Here is a 16,769-nt window from a genome sequence, read left to right on the forward strand (position 1 = left end):
TTAAATGGTTTCATGGCCCATTGGAGTGGTCTAACAAATGAAAGAGAGAAGAAAGTGTGAAGGAGGACAAACTCCAGTCAAAAGGATTTGTCACCACTTGGAAAGCCCAAAGTTGTCCTTATTAATGGATTGTAACTGTTCTATAAAGCATTAATAAAATATTTTTTAACCACTGAGTCATTAATTACAACTTAAGTGCTTACTAAAGGATGCCGTACAGGAAAGTAATGTCTAGGAGGTAACAAAATTTCACTGTTTGAGTTAACATTTGTTATTTGCATTCAGCCTCAACCATCGTGACAAATAGAAAATGGCAAAGAAAATATTCAGTACTACAGATTTGTATTTTATTTAGCCCAACCCCAACAAATTTACAGTCAAATTACTATAATGTGTCAATAAAAGCTTTACAGTACCCTGCATGGACAAAAGTCGTGGGACACACCTTCATTACTGAATCCAGATGTGGTAGGACTGCCAATCATGGGTTGGGCTGGGCCCCTTACTTCTTGTGAAGGGAAATCTTAATGCTTCACCACACCAAGACATTTTGGACAATGCTATGCTTCCGACTTTGTGGCAACAGTTCGAGGAAGTCCCTTTTTTATTCCAGCATAACTGAGCCCCAGTGCACAAAGCAACATCCATAAAGAGTTTGGTGTGGAAGAACTTGACTGGCCCACACACGAGTCCTGACCTCAACCCCATCCAACACCTGTTGGGATAAACTGGAACAGTGAGCCAGACCTTTATTTTTTTTGAACATCAGTGTCTTACCTCACAAATGCTCTACTGCATGAATGGGCACAAATTCCCACAGAAACATCCAAAACCTTGTGTAAAGCCTTCCCAGCTGTAAGGGTTGCTAAGCTGTTTCTGTATTTAGAATGTGATGTTATTAAGGTCCCTGTTGGTGTAATCGTCCAGTGTCCCACTAATTTTGTCTATATAGTGTATGAAGAGCAGCAAATATAAAATGTGTGTTAGGGTTGTGCTGTATCATTCAAAGCTGGGGCTAGACATATACAGTTTGGGCCTAAGCCTTATTGAACCCTTGGAAACAACAGTTGAATTAAACAACTGCATGCTACAATTCATCTTCTGCTCATCTTCAGTAGAGTTGTTACTGTGTAATGTCTGTGTCTATGTTAAACATCAATATTATCAACCAATCAAACCTATAGTCCAACTGTATGGTCCTCTAGTGAGTTTGTGCAAATCAAAATGTATGTATTAAATAAAGCAGATGCAGAAACTACACAGGAACAGCTCTGTCGGGGGCGAACAGCTCAAATCAATCATTACACCATTTCAGTATGTGCATTATTTCTGATTATTTAGTCCAAATGCACTTAACACCTGCATGTTACTACATTTCAGATCAACTTATAGATAAAGTCTCAGTTGTTCTTAATTAGGTCCTATGATTAATGAATTTCAAAATATTCCTACCATACAGACTAAATATCTTCACACAATACAGAAAAAAGAAACATTTTTAGTCTATTTGTCTCACATCAGAATGATTCACTTTTGCTCACATGCTACTTTTTTCTTTACTAAATACATTTTTTTGTGTTGTTGCTCATTTGTTGAAATTGTTTGTTTATATTTGCTGCTGCAATGGCCCAATTTCTCAGAGGGGTTCATTTACATTTAATGTGATCTCATCTCGTGTTATAAATACTACTTAATCAAGTCCCACAAGAACAGCATGCATAAACCCTTAAATTGCTTCCTTCAAAGCCTCAGAGGGGAGTGTCCAAGGTTGTAAATTCCGAGTTGTTGTGGGGAATATAAACTGCCCCCTCCAAGTCTGCTGCTACATCCACCCAAATGATGGGCCCCCATTTCAGATAAACACCTACCTATTACCTCCAGACACATCAAACAAACCTAATAGTTGGGTTGAAGTCATTTATGAGAAGAAATTATGTGATGGCGGTGTGGTCTGCAGTGTGTAGGTTGATCAGTATCCTCCCTCTGAAACTCCCCCAAGTACAGTATGTGATAGCATTGCCATGGAAACGATATGGTCGGTTGATATTTTTAACCTTAGGGGTCTTTTCGTGACTCCCACACAGCCGTGTTAGATTGAAGTTGGAATTTGTTATGTTGTTAAAAAAAAAAGACCCAGGAGCCTTTCTGTTTCTGAGGTCAGAGATCAGCCCACCGAATGGCCATATGTTCAGATTGTGTATTTTTATGTGGTCTTTTGTGGATAGGAAATAAGTTTTATTATGAACTTATTGTGGGCTCATTGAAAACTCAGATTTGTAACTACTGATAAGCATTAAAACATAAAAACAACACAACTTCAGACAAAATCAGTTCATGGCTGACGTTTCAGGGAGAGAATTGCTGTTACACATTCTTAAATAAATAGACTATAAAGACTTAAAAGCATAAAGTTGTACGGATTGTAAAAGATGCAATATCTACCTTAATTGCATGAACTTAAACTTACATTTCGGTTTAATTCATCTTCAACTGCTCCTGAAAAACCAGATATAAAATCCTTCATCCACAGAAAAGAGTGTAACTTCCCTAAAAACAACTGTGTGTGAAGAGATAGAATAATAACACCGCATGCCCCGGATGCTTAACAATTTTATGAAAATTTCTTATTTTAGTCCCATGATTACAAAACGACTTATAAGCAAATAAATCAATTTAAATATAAACCTTGTCACAATCTCTTTAAGACGGGTCACATCCCATCTTTCATATTACCGTGACTGAGGGGAATTATTCACTTGTTTCGTTACAGGCATCACGCAGTTAATTGGACAAAAGAAGCTTTGACGTGGTTGCTTTCGCTAGTCATGTGCCAACACCAGCCGAGGAGCTGTAACACGAGAGGCAGATGAGACAGGGGGATTTAGACAGAAGGAGGGAAAGACACCTGCTGTGCTCTGGGAGAACTTTGCTTGTGTATCAATTAACAGCTGGGGAGGATTGCTCTCTTTCATCAGCTCTCAAAGCTGTTTGCAGGCACTAACTGTTCTCTAAGACATTAGTTCCCAATCTAAAAGGCGGTATCACCAGAACATAGACATTATCAGAAGGGAGCTTGATTTTCAGGGTTAAATTGGACTCCTCATGCAGCACAGTGTCTGTCTCACATAATTACTGATGCTCGTTAGTGAGAGAACCAGTGGGGCTTTAAATGTCCTGACAAAGCAGCTGCACCAGACAGCCCAGCTCCAGACGTCAAAATGCTGTGTCTCGTAGAACGATATGGATTTAACAAACCAACCCTTTCAGTGTCTCTTCTGAGGCCCAGGGTACTGCGTGATTGCTTTTGAAAAAGTGTGTGGGTTAGCGATTTGGTCTAACAAGACGAAAATAAAACAGAAAATCCCCTCTACTACGTCCCTCATGTTACTCCATGCTGTCCAGTTGTTTCGACCACAGCTGGACCTGTATGTGCCTAAAAATGAGTAAAACTCAGACAAAGCTAGAATAGAAGATGATTTAATATTCAGTGTGAATTGAAACATGTTTTGAATCTGACAAAATACCAACCATGAGGGTTATTTCTGTTATTAGCCCAGCACTCACTGTGATGACTCAATGTTAAATTATAATTTAACATATTTAACATAATTTTTTAATCGGGAGAGAGAAAGGCTTGTTGAGTAAAATGGGATTTGTGAGTTGAGGTGATGTGATGTCTTGATTAAGTCTTTGTACTGTATTGGAACATTAATGCAATATCATTTAAAATAATAAAGTACTCATCAATGTGATTACACATGCAGCTCTTCCTAAACGTCTTGTACAATATCACAGTCTAAACACTTAGTCATAACCTCAACCTGGTCCATCTCCACTTCCATCATGGCTCATTATGGAAGCTGGTGTGCTTACTTAAGCATAAAAAAAGGCCTCAATTTACTGGTTTTCAACATTTCAAGGCAGCCACTCACTTTGGCCAGGTTTTATCCACTGGTGAGTTATCTTTTATTTTTGGGCAATGCTGCCCTCTTGTGTCCGCTTGAATCAAATTTTCATATTTAAAATCTAATTAAATGACAAAAATAAAGTTGGTCATGTGATTGGATGTCACCACGGCGGTAACAACTGACGAAGCTGTCTTCATCATGTTCGCTATGGCTAACACATGATCCTTCCCAGCCTTACACTGCCCTGTGGAGAATGCTACTTGGAAAGCGAGTAATGGTAACATGTTCAATCTTCTTTTGGTCAACTGAAAAGAATAAATTCCACCTGATGTAACAGACATGTTTATTTATTGTAAACTTTTGGAAAGGCAGGGATGAGTCAATAAATCAAACTGAGCCTTGTGGCAAGCAGTCGCAGCTGTGTGAAAATTAACATCCAGGGCCGCATTATTGCATGTTCTGTAACCGGGAGAGCTGACCAGGAATCACAACAAGGGTCAAATGAACATCAGACTTCAGTGTGACTCAACACTCTGTTCAGAACTTCTGTCCAACTGTAAACTTCACTACATCCCTGGGTTATTGGGGATCTGGACAGCAATGCACAAGTGAAAACACTGGAATGGGGTCAGTAATTCTGAGGCATGCAGACACAAAATGTACAGAATGGCTGTACAACTGTAGAGTTTCAATATCTCAGTACAACTACGACTCCAAAAAAGTCTGAACACTGTGTGAAACATAAAAAAAACCAAACTGGATGTAATAATCTCACAATCTCTTTAGACATATACTGTGTACCGCTCAAAAAACACCTGTCTGGAACATCCCACAGGTAAAAAGGTTCGCTGGTAACAGCTGATAGGATTGGGTATGAAGGGGGCATCCTTGAAAAGCTCAGCTGTTCACAAAGAGGCTCGCCACTTTGTGAAACACATGACTGAATAGAGGTCATTACTACTCTGACTTGGGGACACTTTGTAAACTGTTCGTTTACCAATGACTGTATGCTGTTTTTATTCACAATTTAGATTGTCCCAACTTTTTTGGATTCGAGGTTGTACACAAGCATGGCTGAGCCTGTGCTGACAAAGTGACCAACATCGGAAGACATGAGAGTGAGAGAGAGCAGCAGATCTGCTACACATCCACCGATCAAACACCGACTCAGATACAACACTGGATCATGTAACATTTAAAAATAATAATAAAGTGTGCGCCCAAGCATTTGGCCTTGAAAAGCTAACCAGTATCTGTCAGTGTGAATAATCAATGCTAATATTTGTGCAAGTTCATGACCAGGCGGTTGATGTCGATGATGTTTTGAGCGTGAATCACACATGGCCCTTTGGGACTAACAAAAGTACAGTCTATTATATTATATACACTATTTACATATTGCTCACCCAAATGAAAGCAGCAATGCTCACCTCACACAATCACAAATCCCCATTACAACTGACACAGACTTCTTCATTTCAGTCAGCAAGCAACCAAAAAATAGCTACATGTAACTCACTCATATGTTACTCATCATGGCTCATCAGCATCTTACCATCATTTTCATTATAAATATATATATATATATATATGTTACTTTGCAACTACTTGAAGACTAACAGATTAAGCAAATTAGCAACTTTGGTACAAAATTAAATATTTGGTTCTCTTTTATCCACAGAAAGAGAAATTTCCAGTGGAATGAAAATGAATGTTTACTCACTATTTTCCCCACGCAAAAACAAAATGCATTATTTTTCAACTGGGATCCATTAAACTACAAAACAACGGTGGATTTTTAACAAATGTTTCCTCTTCAGAATGCAAGTGAGAAAGCCTTATTTTGTGACTGGTCAAAATAGCTCTGTATGTGTCGTGGGTGTAAAGAGCGGTGGACCCCGGTCGCCCGAGGATCACCGGGGTTTGAGCAGCACTCTGTACATGGTGAAGCCCAGCACCACGAACACTGTGGCCCCGACGCTCGCTCTCAGCCAGAAGGTCGAGCTCTTTAGGTCTGCTTGGCTCACATGTCTGTTATGAGATAAATACAGAGACAGACAGAAGGGAAGGACAGTAAAGACGGAGACAGAGATTTTAACATTATAAATTACAAGATAAATATATTCCGTCTATTTCTTACACTAATATCTGTCAACTATAAACACATGATGTTTGAGGTCTAAGTGTTGCTACAAAGGATTAAATTATCCTTAAATAATTAACATGAACATAAAGAGAAAGAAAGAAAAAGAAATCAGGGGTGAACTGATGACAGAAGTTGAAAATATGGAAAACAAAAGCCAGTCAAACAGATGAGGGAAGCGTATGATTACACTTACGACGTGAGACAACAAGACCAGATATTAGATATGACATATCCGCTAAATAAGATGGCTGAGACACAGTGACATGAGCAAAGAAGACAACAAGAAGGCCGACACTGACCAAATGACAATGCGAATGAGATTGATGTAGAAAAGTACACGATTTCAATGCAAGTACAGGAAGCAAACACGTCACACAAGGTAGGAAGAAAATTAGACTGGCTTCTGAGCAGAAAAGGATAACATCAAAAGGACTGTGGCAGCATGAAATTGTTATTATTACTTTAAAAAAAAAACTGCAAAAAAAGGCAAGCAAAAAAACGAGGAGAAACAAAAAGGGCAAGCTTGGATGATGATGGCAACAAATCTGAGAGGTCATCAGAGACTGAGAAGTTTTGTGAAAAGGTAACAAAAAATAAAAGACCTTCTGAGTACAACAGCGTAGAGTTTGGCCCTGACCATCTGCAGCAGCTCAGAGTTCAGGAAGTTCTGACACAAGCAGAAGGTGCACCGGTTACAAGTGCACATGCAGCGCAGCCGGGCGTGGCTGAGGAGACATACGGAGAAAGACAACCACCGACGCACAGGTTACATACAGAACACACAAAAGGAAGAAGAAGAGTTTAAGACGCCACCACCATGAAATGAATCATTTGTGACTCATCATCTGGGAACCAGAAGCCACAAAAGAGAATGAAAATTGGTTTTGACAACAGTGAACTATTTCAAGCTATGTGGGAAAAAGGAATGGTGTAAACTCATCTCTAAAAGATCATTGTAACGAGATTATTGATACAGTAGATACAATTCAAGATACAGTATTCAGAATGAACTGTCCAATAAATTCCAAATCAACTAAAAAAATCTTTGTAACTACGGCATATTTTTTTTATGTGGAATCAAGTTCATTATAGTGGTGATCCTCTCAAAAACTATGACATTGCTGCATTACTATATCACAGCAAATTTATCAGTAAATATAATGGGGAATACATGTTAACACATTTTAAAACACACACACACAAAAAAACATCCCTCTCTGGCATAAGGACGTGACAAATATTTCTCTACAATTATAATGTAATTCACAAACACAATTTATGAATTTAAACTAAAAATATTCAGAATCTTACAATAGCTGCTGTGTGTGTAACAGTATGTAACTGTGTGACGTGCAGAGAGACACTGTGTGTTGACGGCCCACTGCACAAAGACTGACTGCAGGAGCGTGAGCCTCTGGGAGAGATCAACATAACTGCTCAGCGGGGGAAACCCGTTCACGCTCAAGGAAAAACACTGTGGCATTAGACCAAGTGCAACATGTCTAGAGGGCAGTGAAGTGCGTTAATGTGGACTGAAGTACATCATGTCAGATACTGACGCTTGCAGAGAGGAGGAACATCCCCACAGGGAGAAGCTTTAACCTGAGACACGGAGTAAATCGACTGAAATAACACACACTACAGCTCCGTGTATAAGCTATTAATTGAAAGAAAGTCTATTAAAAGAAGAAGACTGCAAAAGGAAAAAAAATATATCCATCTATTCCACCTGTTTCATATTTCTGCAGGTGACTCGTAATCAGCTGGAAATCTTCCCAGCGTACAGAAATACAGAATTAAAAATATTTAACATCAGAAAGCGAGCACTCGGTGACTAAGCGACTACATCAGATGATCCATAGCTGAGGATTTTTTAAGTCTGTAAGTTTGCCAGCCCATTTCTCCACAGACCCAGGGGGATGCATACACAAAGACACAGACTGTGCACACTGGCCTTCATAAGGCACAGACCATGTGCAGCACTATGAAGGAAAGACTGAAGCTGCAGTTAATACACTGTGTGTCCCTTTTTAACACTATTGGGAGCAAGAATTAAAAAGCTTTCTTCTAGTGGATGAACCATCATAACCAAATGCTATAGTTCATTCATTAGCTGGTAGGCTTAGTGACTGGAAAAGGAAAGAATAATGGAATAATAAAAAGTGTGTTACTTGTACACACTCAAGTTTATTTAGATACACTTACCTAAAAACAATGCAGTAAAACATATCAGTCCTTTACGAAGGACATAATTGTCAGTTTTTGTCAAAACTGTTGAGTTATATCAATGAATGCAGGCTAAATAACACCTGTCAGTATGACACAATACAGTTCACACGTCTCTAAAATATTCTCAACAAAAACAGAACATTATAACCTTAATGCATAAATTATTAAATAATAATAATATGTCTTCCTATAACTTTGGACCATTTTAAAGCAGAACGTTGTGTCTAGTAAAGAGGTAAGAAAGTCCTGTCACTTGAACGCCACTGTAATCAACTCCAGTCTATGAAGCAGTACTGGGTTTGTTATGATATCAGCTGTAGCTTCAAATACACAATACACACATTGATAAAAATGACTTCATAGTGGTCTCCATTTGGAGCACCTAAAAATAACGAGTGCCAGTTAAACAAATCTAGATCAGGTGTGTGTGTGTGTGTCTGTGTGTGTGTACTTACGGGTACATGGCCATAGTGGTAAGTTTGGTGTAGATGTCTTTGCTGGGTGCTGCTGCAGTGTTGCAGGTGAAGGACTGGGGAGGTGGCATCTTGTGCCTCCTACAGAACTCCAGAGGACTGCAGCCATACATCTGTTTGATCTCTGGCAGGTCTGACTTGGCAGCTATCATCATGCATGGAGTCTTGCTGTCCATAAAGTATTGCTGAGATTTGAAAGAGATGGGCGATCATGGTTTAGATGTTTTTCACAGGTAAATATTTATCTTTTGATATAAAGCTTTACCTTGAAGACTTTGGCGCAGTATTCAAAGGAGTAAGGGTTGCTGACATCATAGACCAGGCAGACAATGTCGCAGGCCAGATCAGCATCAGACAGGTAGTCAAAGTCAGGGAACACTTCATGAAGCTGAAAGGAGAGGAGGTTCATTAAAAAAAAAGCTGCATACATTCAGCATGGATAAAAGGACCTCTAACATTGAATGCAAGATAAGCTGAGTGTTAAAAGAACACTGCAGGGTTTCAACATTTGTTATGAACGTTAACTGCATCACTGTGGCCAGCTGCAGCGACCAGCAGCCATCGTTTTCTGGCTTTAATGGGTGGTGCAAAGAACTGCAGGATGTGTTTGTCTCGGCTTTTTGTGGGGCATCACTGTAGCTCAGTCAGCAATCGCAGCTGAAGATGCACATTGTTTGAGGATTTCTTATTATGTACACACAGGATGGGATTACTGTTAAGTTTAAAATATATTGTCAGAAATTTGAACATAAAATTACTTAAATAAAGGGTCTTATGCTGAGAATATTCAGTGACTGCTGTTTTACTGATCCTGCAGCAGCATGAGCCTGAAGGCATCACGACAGTATTAATGCAGTTGTCTGCTGACAGAAGTATCAGTGAGGATGCCAGCAGATGGAAGTGCCAGCATATCAAACATTCTTCACAGCCTTCAAGAAAAGAGTGCCGTTGATGTACTGCTGTATGTGCTTGAGTGAACTAACATGTTTCAGCTATATATTGCAGTAGCACCAACAACACATGCAAAGCCGACGGTGTTTGCAAGTGAGGAGTGTAATGCGAAGGTGAACATGATAAGAAGCTTATATAAACAGCCACGTAAGCACAGCCAGCCTGGGCTGGCCTTGATGGTTCACAGTTGACAAGCTCACATACACTGAATATTATTATGTACTAAATACAACACAAAAACATCAAATACATCAGCGAATTTGTGCATTACTATTATTAAAAAGCCATATTAGCGGTATCTTTGATACTCACAAGAAGGTATTTCTCCTGGCCGTAAACATATGTCGTGCTGATGGCATAGTAGGATCTGTGTTCCTCTTTAATTGTTTTTTGGCGCTGAAGAGTGAAGAGGAGAAAAATTAGGTAAAAGCAGATCATGAAATAATTATTTCAGTGGAATACTTTCCACACATGTGATGTGCTGTAATGTTTGCTTTTTGCAGTTTCTCTGTGGCTTGTGAGGGCAAAGTAGGCACTGAAATGCGTCAGTGCTGGTGTTCATTTCCATTTACCATGAGGTTGTTACCAAGGAAGGCTTGGAGGAAGCCGCTCTTTCCACTGCCACTGTCTCCAAAGACATTGCAGCGGAAGACGCTGCGCTGGGTCTGCTTCTTCTGTAGGTCAATCTTCTTATCTCTGGTCACTGCAGGGGGGAAAACCACACACGGGCATCAGAGGATCAGTTTTAGACTACTGCTGTACACAACACATGCCTGCAGTCAGTTAGCAAACTGTTGCATCACCACTGCACTGATTCACTGTGATCACGGACACCACTGAGACAGATCAACAACATATAAAGCCAAATTTTGATATGATTTTTTTTGTTTTTTAGAAAAATTTATAGCTTGCCTTGAATGTAACAACTGGAAAAGGTGGAATAAAGTTATTTACCTGTGATTCCTGCTGCCTGGGACTCCTGCTCAGCAATTATTGAGTAACCAAGGTAACCCAAATACTCGAGGCATCGCTGGACATCCAGATATGTTGTTAACCTGGACAAATGTGAGTTGAAGGCAAAGGTTTGTTAAATACAGAAACCACCATCTTTTATATCCACACAGATTTGTACAATGATTCATTATTAATTATTACCATTTTTTTTTGTTGAAAGCCACTATGTGTAGAATTTTTATGCAACTGTTATATCTTTTGAATTACTATAATGGCAATTTTTGTTTTTGTCCTAATTAGGAAAAAAAATATTATTTTAAAATAAGCGTTTAATTTTTATAGATATATAAAACAATATAATTTGTAAATAATATAAAATGCAGTTTGAGAAAGCAAATTTCTAAGTTATATCAGGAAGTACCTGCTGAAAGCTTAAGGGCTTGTTTATCTTTTACTTCAGACTCTCTTTCAAACTGTTTGAGTGCTACTTGAATGAATATTTGACCCAGAAATGAATGCAGATTGTACCCTTCCCCACTGACGACAAAAGCCAGATGTTAGTGAATGTTAGTGGGTTTTTTTTGTTAAATGTGAAAGGACTATTAATGGCCTCTTACGTCCACTGGGAGAGATAACCCTGGTAGGTGATCCATCCCTGTTCATTAGTGCAAACTGTGTTATTGACATCTGGACCCCAGGGCATGTAGGGAAAAACATCAAACAGGTCTGCCAGCTCCCCTGATGACAAGGCACAGTCACGGTCCTGATAGGCATAAAACAACAAAAATAGTGCTTAAGGCAGGAAATAATTCAAATGGGATTTTAAAAGACTTAAAGAACTTCCCTTGCTGCCACTGTTTTCAAGAACAGAATTCACTCAGCTGGACGCCTGTCATTTCTACTTGAGAAAACAAACACGACTGAAGCACTCATTCACTACAACTACAACAGCAACAACAACAGAAAGCAGATCTTGGCACCAGCTGCCACTTTCACTCTTTGACTTTCATTCTAACCTCGTGGCTAATACTCTTGTCAATCCCTTCTCAGTGACAAGACGTTAACTCACGTCCCAGCAGGTGGTCAGTGTTGGCTGTGGCAGTGTATTTTGGTGCGGTGCTCCATACTGAGCGGCTTCTTGTAAGTGCCTCACCGGGGCAAAGGCTAAAGTAAGTACAGATCCAGGTGTACAGGATTGTACCTTGTCATGTTTGTCAAAGACGCTCTGGAGGAAGAGGTAGGCATTGTGGTTGAGCTCTGTGGTGCAGTCTGGGGGAATTTTCAACCTAGAGAGAGAGTGCAAAGTAAATGAGCCCAGGCAGAACACAAGACAAACCTCATGTCAAAAGGAATCTACCAATGAATCCTTATTTACTAATAATGGTGTGCACAAATACATGTGTCCCTATATGTGGGAAATAATATGATAACAACCATCTGCAGTACATTTGAATGGAATTAAAATGACACGTTTAAAAAAGGCCGAGCTGAGACTCACGGAGGGAAGAGGTAGTCCTGATTTAATTCCAGGTCGTCATCATATCCAAACCTCCTCAGCACAGTCCACGTGGTTTCGTGGCGGCCCCGCTGGATGAAAAGGGTGTGGAGGAACAGGAAGCCTGGAGAGGAATGTCACAGAAACACCAAACAGAGCAGTCATGTTGATGTGCACACACACACACACGTCTCTGATTGTGATGGCCAGTCCATCCACTCCTACCTTTCAAAGAGAGTCCGTTGTCACACACTCCATCACTCAAATTCTTCCTCACCACATTTTTCACGTCCTCCAGCGCCTGAGGCTCCAGTGGGGTGTTGAAGCACGTCCTCTGAGAGCCGTCAAACAAAAACAGCCTTGTTGTAAAAACTAGAAGGTCACGTGCAAACGGTTGAACCCATTGTTTACCTCGACAGCTTCGGCTACGGCAGTCACCAGTTTACCTGGAAGAAGTTGAGCTCGTTGTCGTTGAGAATCCCATCATTGTCTAAGTCAGACACTTTGAAGATTCGAGTCAGGGCTTTCACACAAAGTGTCTTCATCTGGGAAAGAGGCCCATCCAAAGTGTCTTCAGCAAAGTGATTTTGTTATTGACCTAAACTTCAATTTGAACCCCAAAGTAGCCTATGACTTATACAATTTCAGACAGAATTGTAGGCTAACAAACCAAAATCAAAGATTGCACAACATAACTCTCTCAAATTTAGGTTAATAGAGATTTTCCAAACACAGGCTTTGATGTAAAACAAGCTGTACTGGATGACAAAACAGCAGTGCAGAATTCACACAGTGGACTTGTACTCTTACAGCTTTCTTCTCTGGACAGTAGAGAGGACCTGTGGGGTGCAGAACTGCCTTCTGGGCATAGTAGAACAGCTCTGAGATGTTCTTCAGGTTTTTCGCTGAACACTGGAAACAACAAAGAAAGGCAGGTAAACTACACGTACACGTATATTGATTTTCAACAGTGCAGTGCGGCTCCATAGCAGACCACATATAGCAGTCCGTACTCCTGTAGCACATAAAAACCTTAATGCCTTTACTACGTGACACTAGCAAAGTAGGGTCATGTCTGTTTAGCTACCTGCCTGTGTGTGTATACAGTATGTCTGTATATACTGTGTGCGTGAGCTAAGTGAGGCCCAGACAGGGTATTAACACACAGGATCTGTCTGAGCGACGCGCCTGGTCTAATTAACCAGTCTGAAGAAACACAAGTCCTGTTAAGATATAGCAGTCGGTGTTGAAGAGTAAAACATCAGGCAGGTTCATGTGTACGCATAAGAACAATCAGTATAACTGACAATATTATCTAAAGGTCACAGACTTCCACAGCTGGGCACTTCAGAAGTTCACATTACTGACAACTGACTGTTTTGATACACTTTACAAAGGGAACACACGTTCAGTTAGTGTAATAGCAAGGTAGAGACTAAGCATGTAAGAGGTTGTAAAGACTTTTGCTTATATAAGTGTTAAAACTAAGGATTTTGCTAAGACACAAGAAGAGAATATATATAATTTATATAATGCAGCTATTCTTTATTATCATCATATGGAAAACTTTTTGACCTCTATTTACCAAGATTTTAACGTTCAATTTCAGTAACGTCAGTGGATAAATTAAAATAAAATGATTGTTGACCTAAAAACAAAGCTGTTCCTCTTGCCTCCTCAAAGTTTCCGGTTATTGTTGAACTCCTGTCATGTTTCTTCCCTTCTTTATGTTCTGTTTAATGAGCAGACGACAGGCGAAGATATTGATTTCCATTGCAATGAACATCTTTTGACCTTGTGGCACTGGCCAACACACACGTGTGTCTGTCTGATGTCTGTATCAACACGATTCGCACTTCATTAATTGAATGTGGAAGAATTTATCAGAGAAATCAACAGAAGGGGCACCACCTTACCTCAACACAAGTCTCTATCTCACTGTACTGGTTCATAATGGGCAGTATGGTCTCCATGCTGCTGTGTTCCACCAGGTCTGACTTGTTTCCCACCAGGATCAGAGGGACCCTGGGCAGAAGCACACAGGGCATTGTATTAATACAGATAAATAACAAAAAATTCATCAGACACAAGTGTGTATTTTATTCAAATCTTTTCACTTTCATTATATCAGTATTTTCCCCTCACAGAAAAAGCAGTGACTCATTTCACAGTGAAAATATCACACCACAAAAAAAGGGAGAACGAGGCTGAATCTGCTCGTGTGAGGCGCTGCTCTTCCGCTGATGCTCCCTGCTTACAGAGAAGCATCGGTGAGACATTTTCCACGCCGTGACTATGGGTCATCACGTCAGCCGTGAGTAGAAAAATTCCACGTCTGGCCTTTTGCTACAGAAAATCTGCACACTCTTCACAAGGTTGATTGTGCTTTAGGAGCCGGCTGTGCTTTGACATTCTCATAGGCAAATGCAGAAAGAGGGAGCCTCTTCGCTCCATATTTCAAAACTGAGCTGACAAACTATTTTTTTTACACAAGTTCACACCTGCTGTCCTTGTCTGTGTTTTCAGTAATGAGGGGGATCCAGTGGCTGGTCACCTATGGATAACAAAGGCAGAAAAGTTCAAACAAAATGTGTAGCAGTACATGCTAACGGTCTCACAGATTATTCTGTTTATAGCTATAAAAACAAATTCTGGGAATGCTAGCAACACAGGCAAACTCACCTTTTCTATGGACTTCTTATTGTTGACAGAGTAGACAATGCAAATCACATTTGCCTATGAGAGAGACCGACACAGATGGCCATTAGGCTTTTATCTGGACTCAGCATTTCTCTCCGAATTAACATAAATGCATAAAGCACCGGCTGACCTTGGAGATCTCCTGAAACAACTGCTCATCTGTCTGCTCCGCCTCTGTAGGAGAGAGACGTGTGTACAGTTAAAAAGACTTTCTTTTTCTAATCTGCCAGTCACTGCAAACAAAGTCAAACGAAGAAACAATCATGGGCTTAAAGTACCTGAATAGTCCACAATGTGTGTGGGCACTCTCTCAGGTGTGACATCTGCAGGTATGGTGATCTCCTCAGCTCGGTAGGGAACCTTGGTTGAACACAACTTGGCTATCACTTACATGTTTACAGCTGCTTACAGGACTTCAATACAACAGTCAAATCAAACACTACAACAGGAAGTGTTCATTAAGTCGGAGTTGGAGAGGCATAATCAAGGTTTTCAACATCTGGCATAATAAGAATTTATCCATACCACATCTGGGAACTCCTCGCTGACCAGGGACATGATGAGAGACGTCTTCCCCACTTTGGCTGTCAATGGAGGAAGAGACAAGAGGAGTGAGAGCACAAAAGTCATTACACTCCTTACAGGTCAAATTAATATTTTAGTCAAGCAATCGCAGCTTTGATCCTGGTTCTGTTTTAAAACCACTGGCCCTCTGTGTGATTTCTTGCTACTAAGTCTGAGACCTGCAAACTGCAAACTTTATTCCTAACTGTTCTGTTGATAACCTAAGAAGAGACCACTTTCCAAAGTAGGAAGGCCTTCTGTGGAGAAGTACCTGCAGAGGAAAATAAAACTGTTCTATAAGTCTATATGCCTCCATAAAGATCATGATGTTTCAGGAGTCCAATAATGAGAGAAAAACACAGGAAGAAACAATGCAGGGATTTCAATATTCTGGACACTCGGCTTGCATCTGTCTTTCTATACACTGAGCCCTAAACATCCAAACATCAACATTTTTAAGTGTAAAATAAAATGAAACGCCTTTCTGTCTGGACAAATGCAAGACGCTTCCAGGACTTTTACAGAACATTGTTAGCATTAACGCAGACATCATGAGACGCTGGTCTGCTCTGGTTGTCAGCATCACATGCTGGTAGCATCCGTGCAAAGTGAACACTACAGGCTGACGCTGCAGACAACTGCTGACCAAGGTGTAAAAGACGGCTTGACTCACGCTCTCCCAGTAATAATATCCTCACGTCCTTGCGCATCCTCTCCAACGTCGACGAACTCGGTAAACTGGTATGTGTGAAACATTTATGCTCCTGTCTGGATGAAGGGTAAAGCCAGCCAGCTGTCCTCGGCCTGGCTCGCTTTGCTAACGACTACTTTCGCATTTCAGCTTCGGTTTAAGCTGGTTCAGAACAGGCGGTACGCCATTAAAGATTTGCACAAACCTTTAGATATCCAGGATACCAGCTAGGTGTTTATACTGTACCCCACCCGCTCAGCACAGCCACAGAGCTAAACTTGGCCGTTACAGCATTAGCGGGCGCTTGCGTGCTCCCAGCCACGCCCCTCTGAATCAGCTGACTGGGGGGAGCAAAGATCGTATATTGTTACAAGATTAACGTATGGTATATAATAGCCCACGGCACAAACACTCGTTGGGGTTTTTCAAGCGAATAATATTATGATAATTCCGACTTAAAACAAGCCGAAGTCCTAACGTTTTTCAGACGTTGCGACGTCGATTAGTTGGCTTGGTGACGTTTTTGCTACCAGGTGAATAGCGCAGAGTGAGACGTCTTGTGTTTTTCCCCAGCTCGACAGCCCCAGTATTTTCATTTTTGTAAAAGTAGCAATATCACGCTATAAAAACGGTCTGTCAGAAGTAAACATTATCCGTT

The 16,769-nt window shown here is 40.5% G+C and overlaps 1 protein-coding gene across 2 annotated transcripts; it reads right to left on the minus strand.

The window, feature by feature from the left end:
* Nucleotides 1-4,239: 4,239 nt before the first annotated feature.
* On the minus strand, nt 4,240-16,481 carry rhot1b (ras homolog family member T1). Of its 2 annotated transcripts, XM_046410889.1 has the most exons (20): nt 16,094-16,481; nt 15,382-15,440; nt 15,135-15,216; nt 14,987-15,030; nt 14,839-14,892; nt 14,658-14,710; nt 14,073-14,181; nt 12,967-13,068; nt 12,603-12,701; nt 12,382-12,490; nt 12,160-12,280; nt 11,863-11,947; nt 11,279-11,424; nt 10,662-10,762; nt 10,280-10,410; nt 10,020-10,103; nt 9,022-9,144; nt 8,739-8,941; nt 6,657-6,779; nt 4,240-5,939 (listed from the first exon to the last, which is right to left on the minus strand). In XM_046410889.1, exons 1-20 carry the CDS (start codon nt 16,128-16,130, stop codon nt 5,822-5,824), a joined length of 1,983 nt encoding a protein of 660 aa, XP_046266845.1. In that variant the 5' UTR covers nt 16,131-16,481; the 3' UTR covers nt 4,240-5,821. The 2 variants fall into 2 exon arrangements, with proteins under 2 accessions (XP_046266845.1, XP_046266854.1); XM_046410898.1 differs by lacking the exon at nt 6,657-6,779 and having other exon boundaries at nt 16,094-16,473.
* Nucleotides 16,482-16,769: the final 288 nt, after the last annotated feature.

The sequence above is a fragment of the Scatophagus argus genome, chromosome 2 (assembly GCF_020382885.2).
Source record: "Scatophagus argus isolate fScaArg1 chromosome 2, fScaArg1.pri, whole genome shotgun sequence".
In the NCBI taxonomy this organism is placed as follows: Eukaryota; Metazoa; Chordata; class Actinopteri; family Scatophagidae; genus Scatophagus; species Scatophagus argus.

Excerpts from the sequence above, each read along its gene's own strand:
- rhot1b (XM_046410889.1), bottom strand. The coding sequence starts at position 16,130 with ATGCGCAAGGACGTGAGGATATTATTACTGGGAGAGC. Across the intron at positions 10,763-11,278 it reads GGTTATCTCTCCCAGTGGAC|GTTAACAACATATCTGGATG; the intron begins GTAAGAGGCCAT and ends ACATTTGTCCAG. Across the intron at positions 9,145-10,019 it reads GCCAGGAGAAATACCTTCTT|CTTCATGAAGTGTTCCCTGA; the intron begins GTGAGTATCAAA and ends CTCTCCTTTCAG.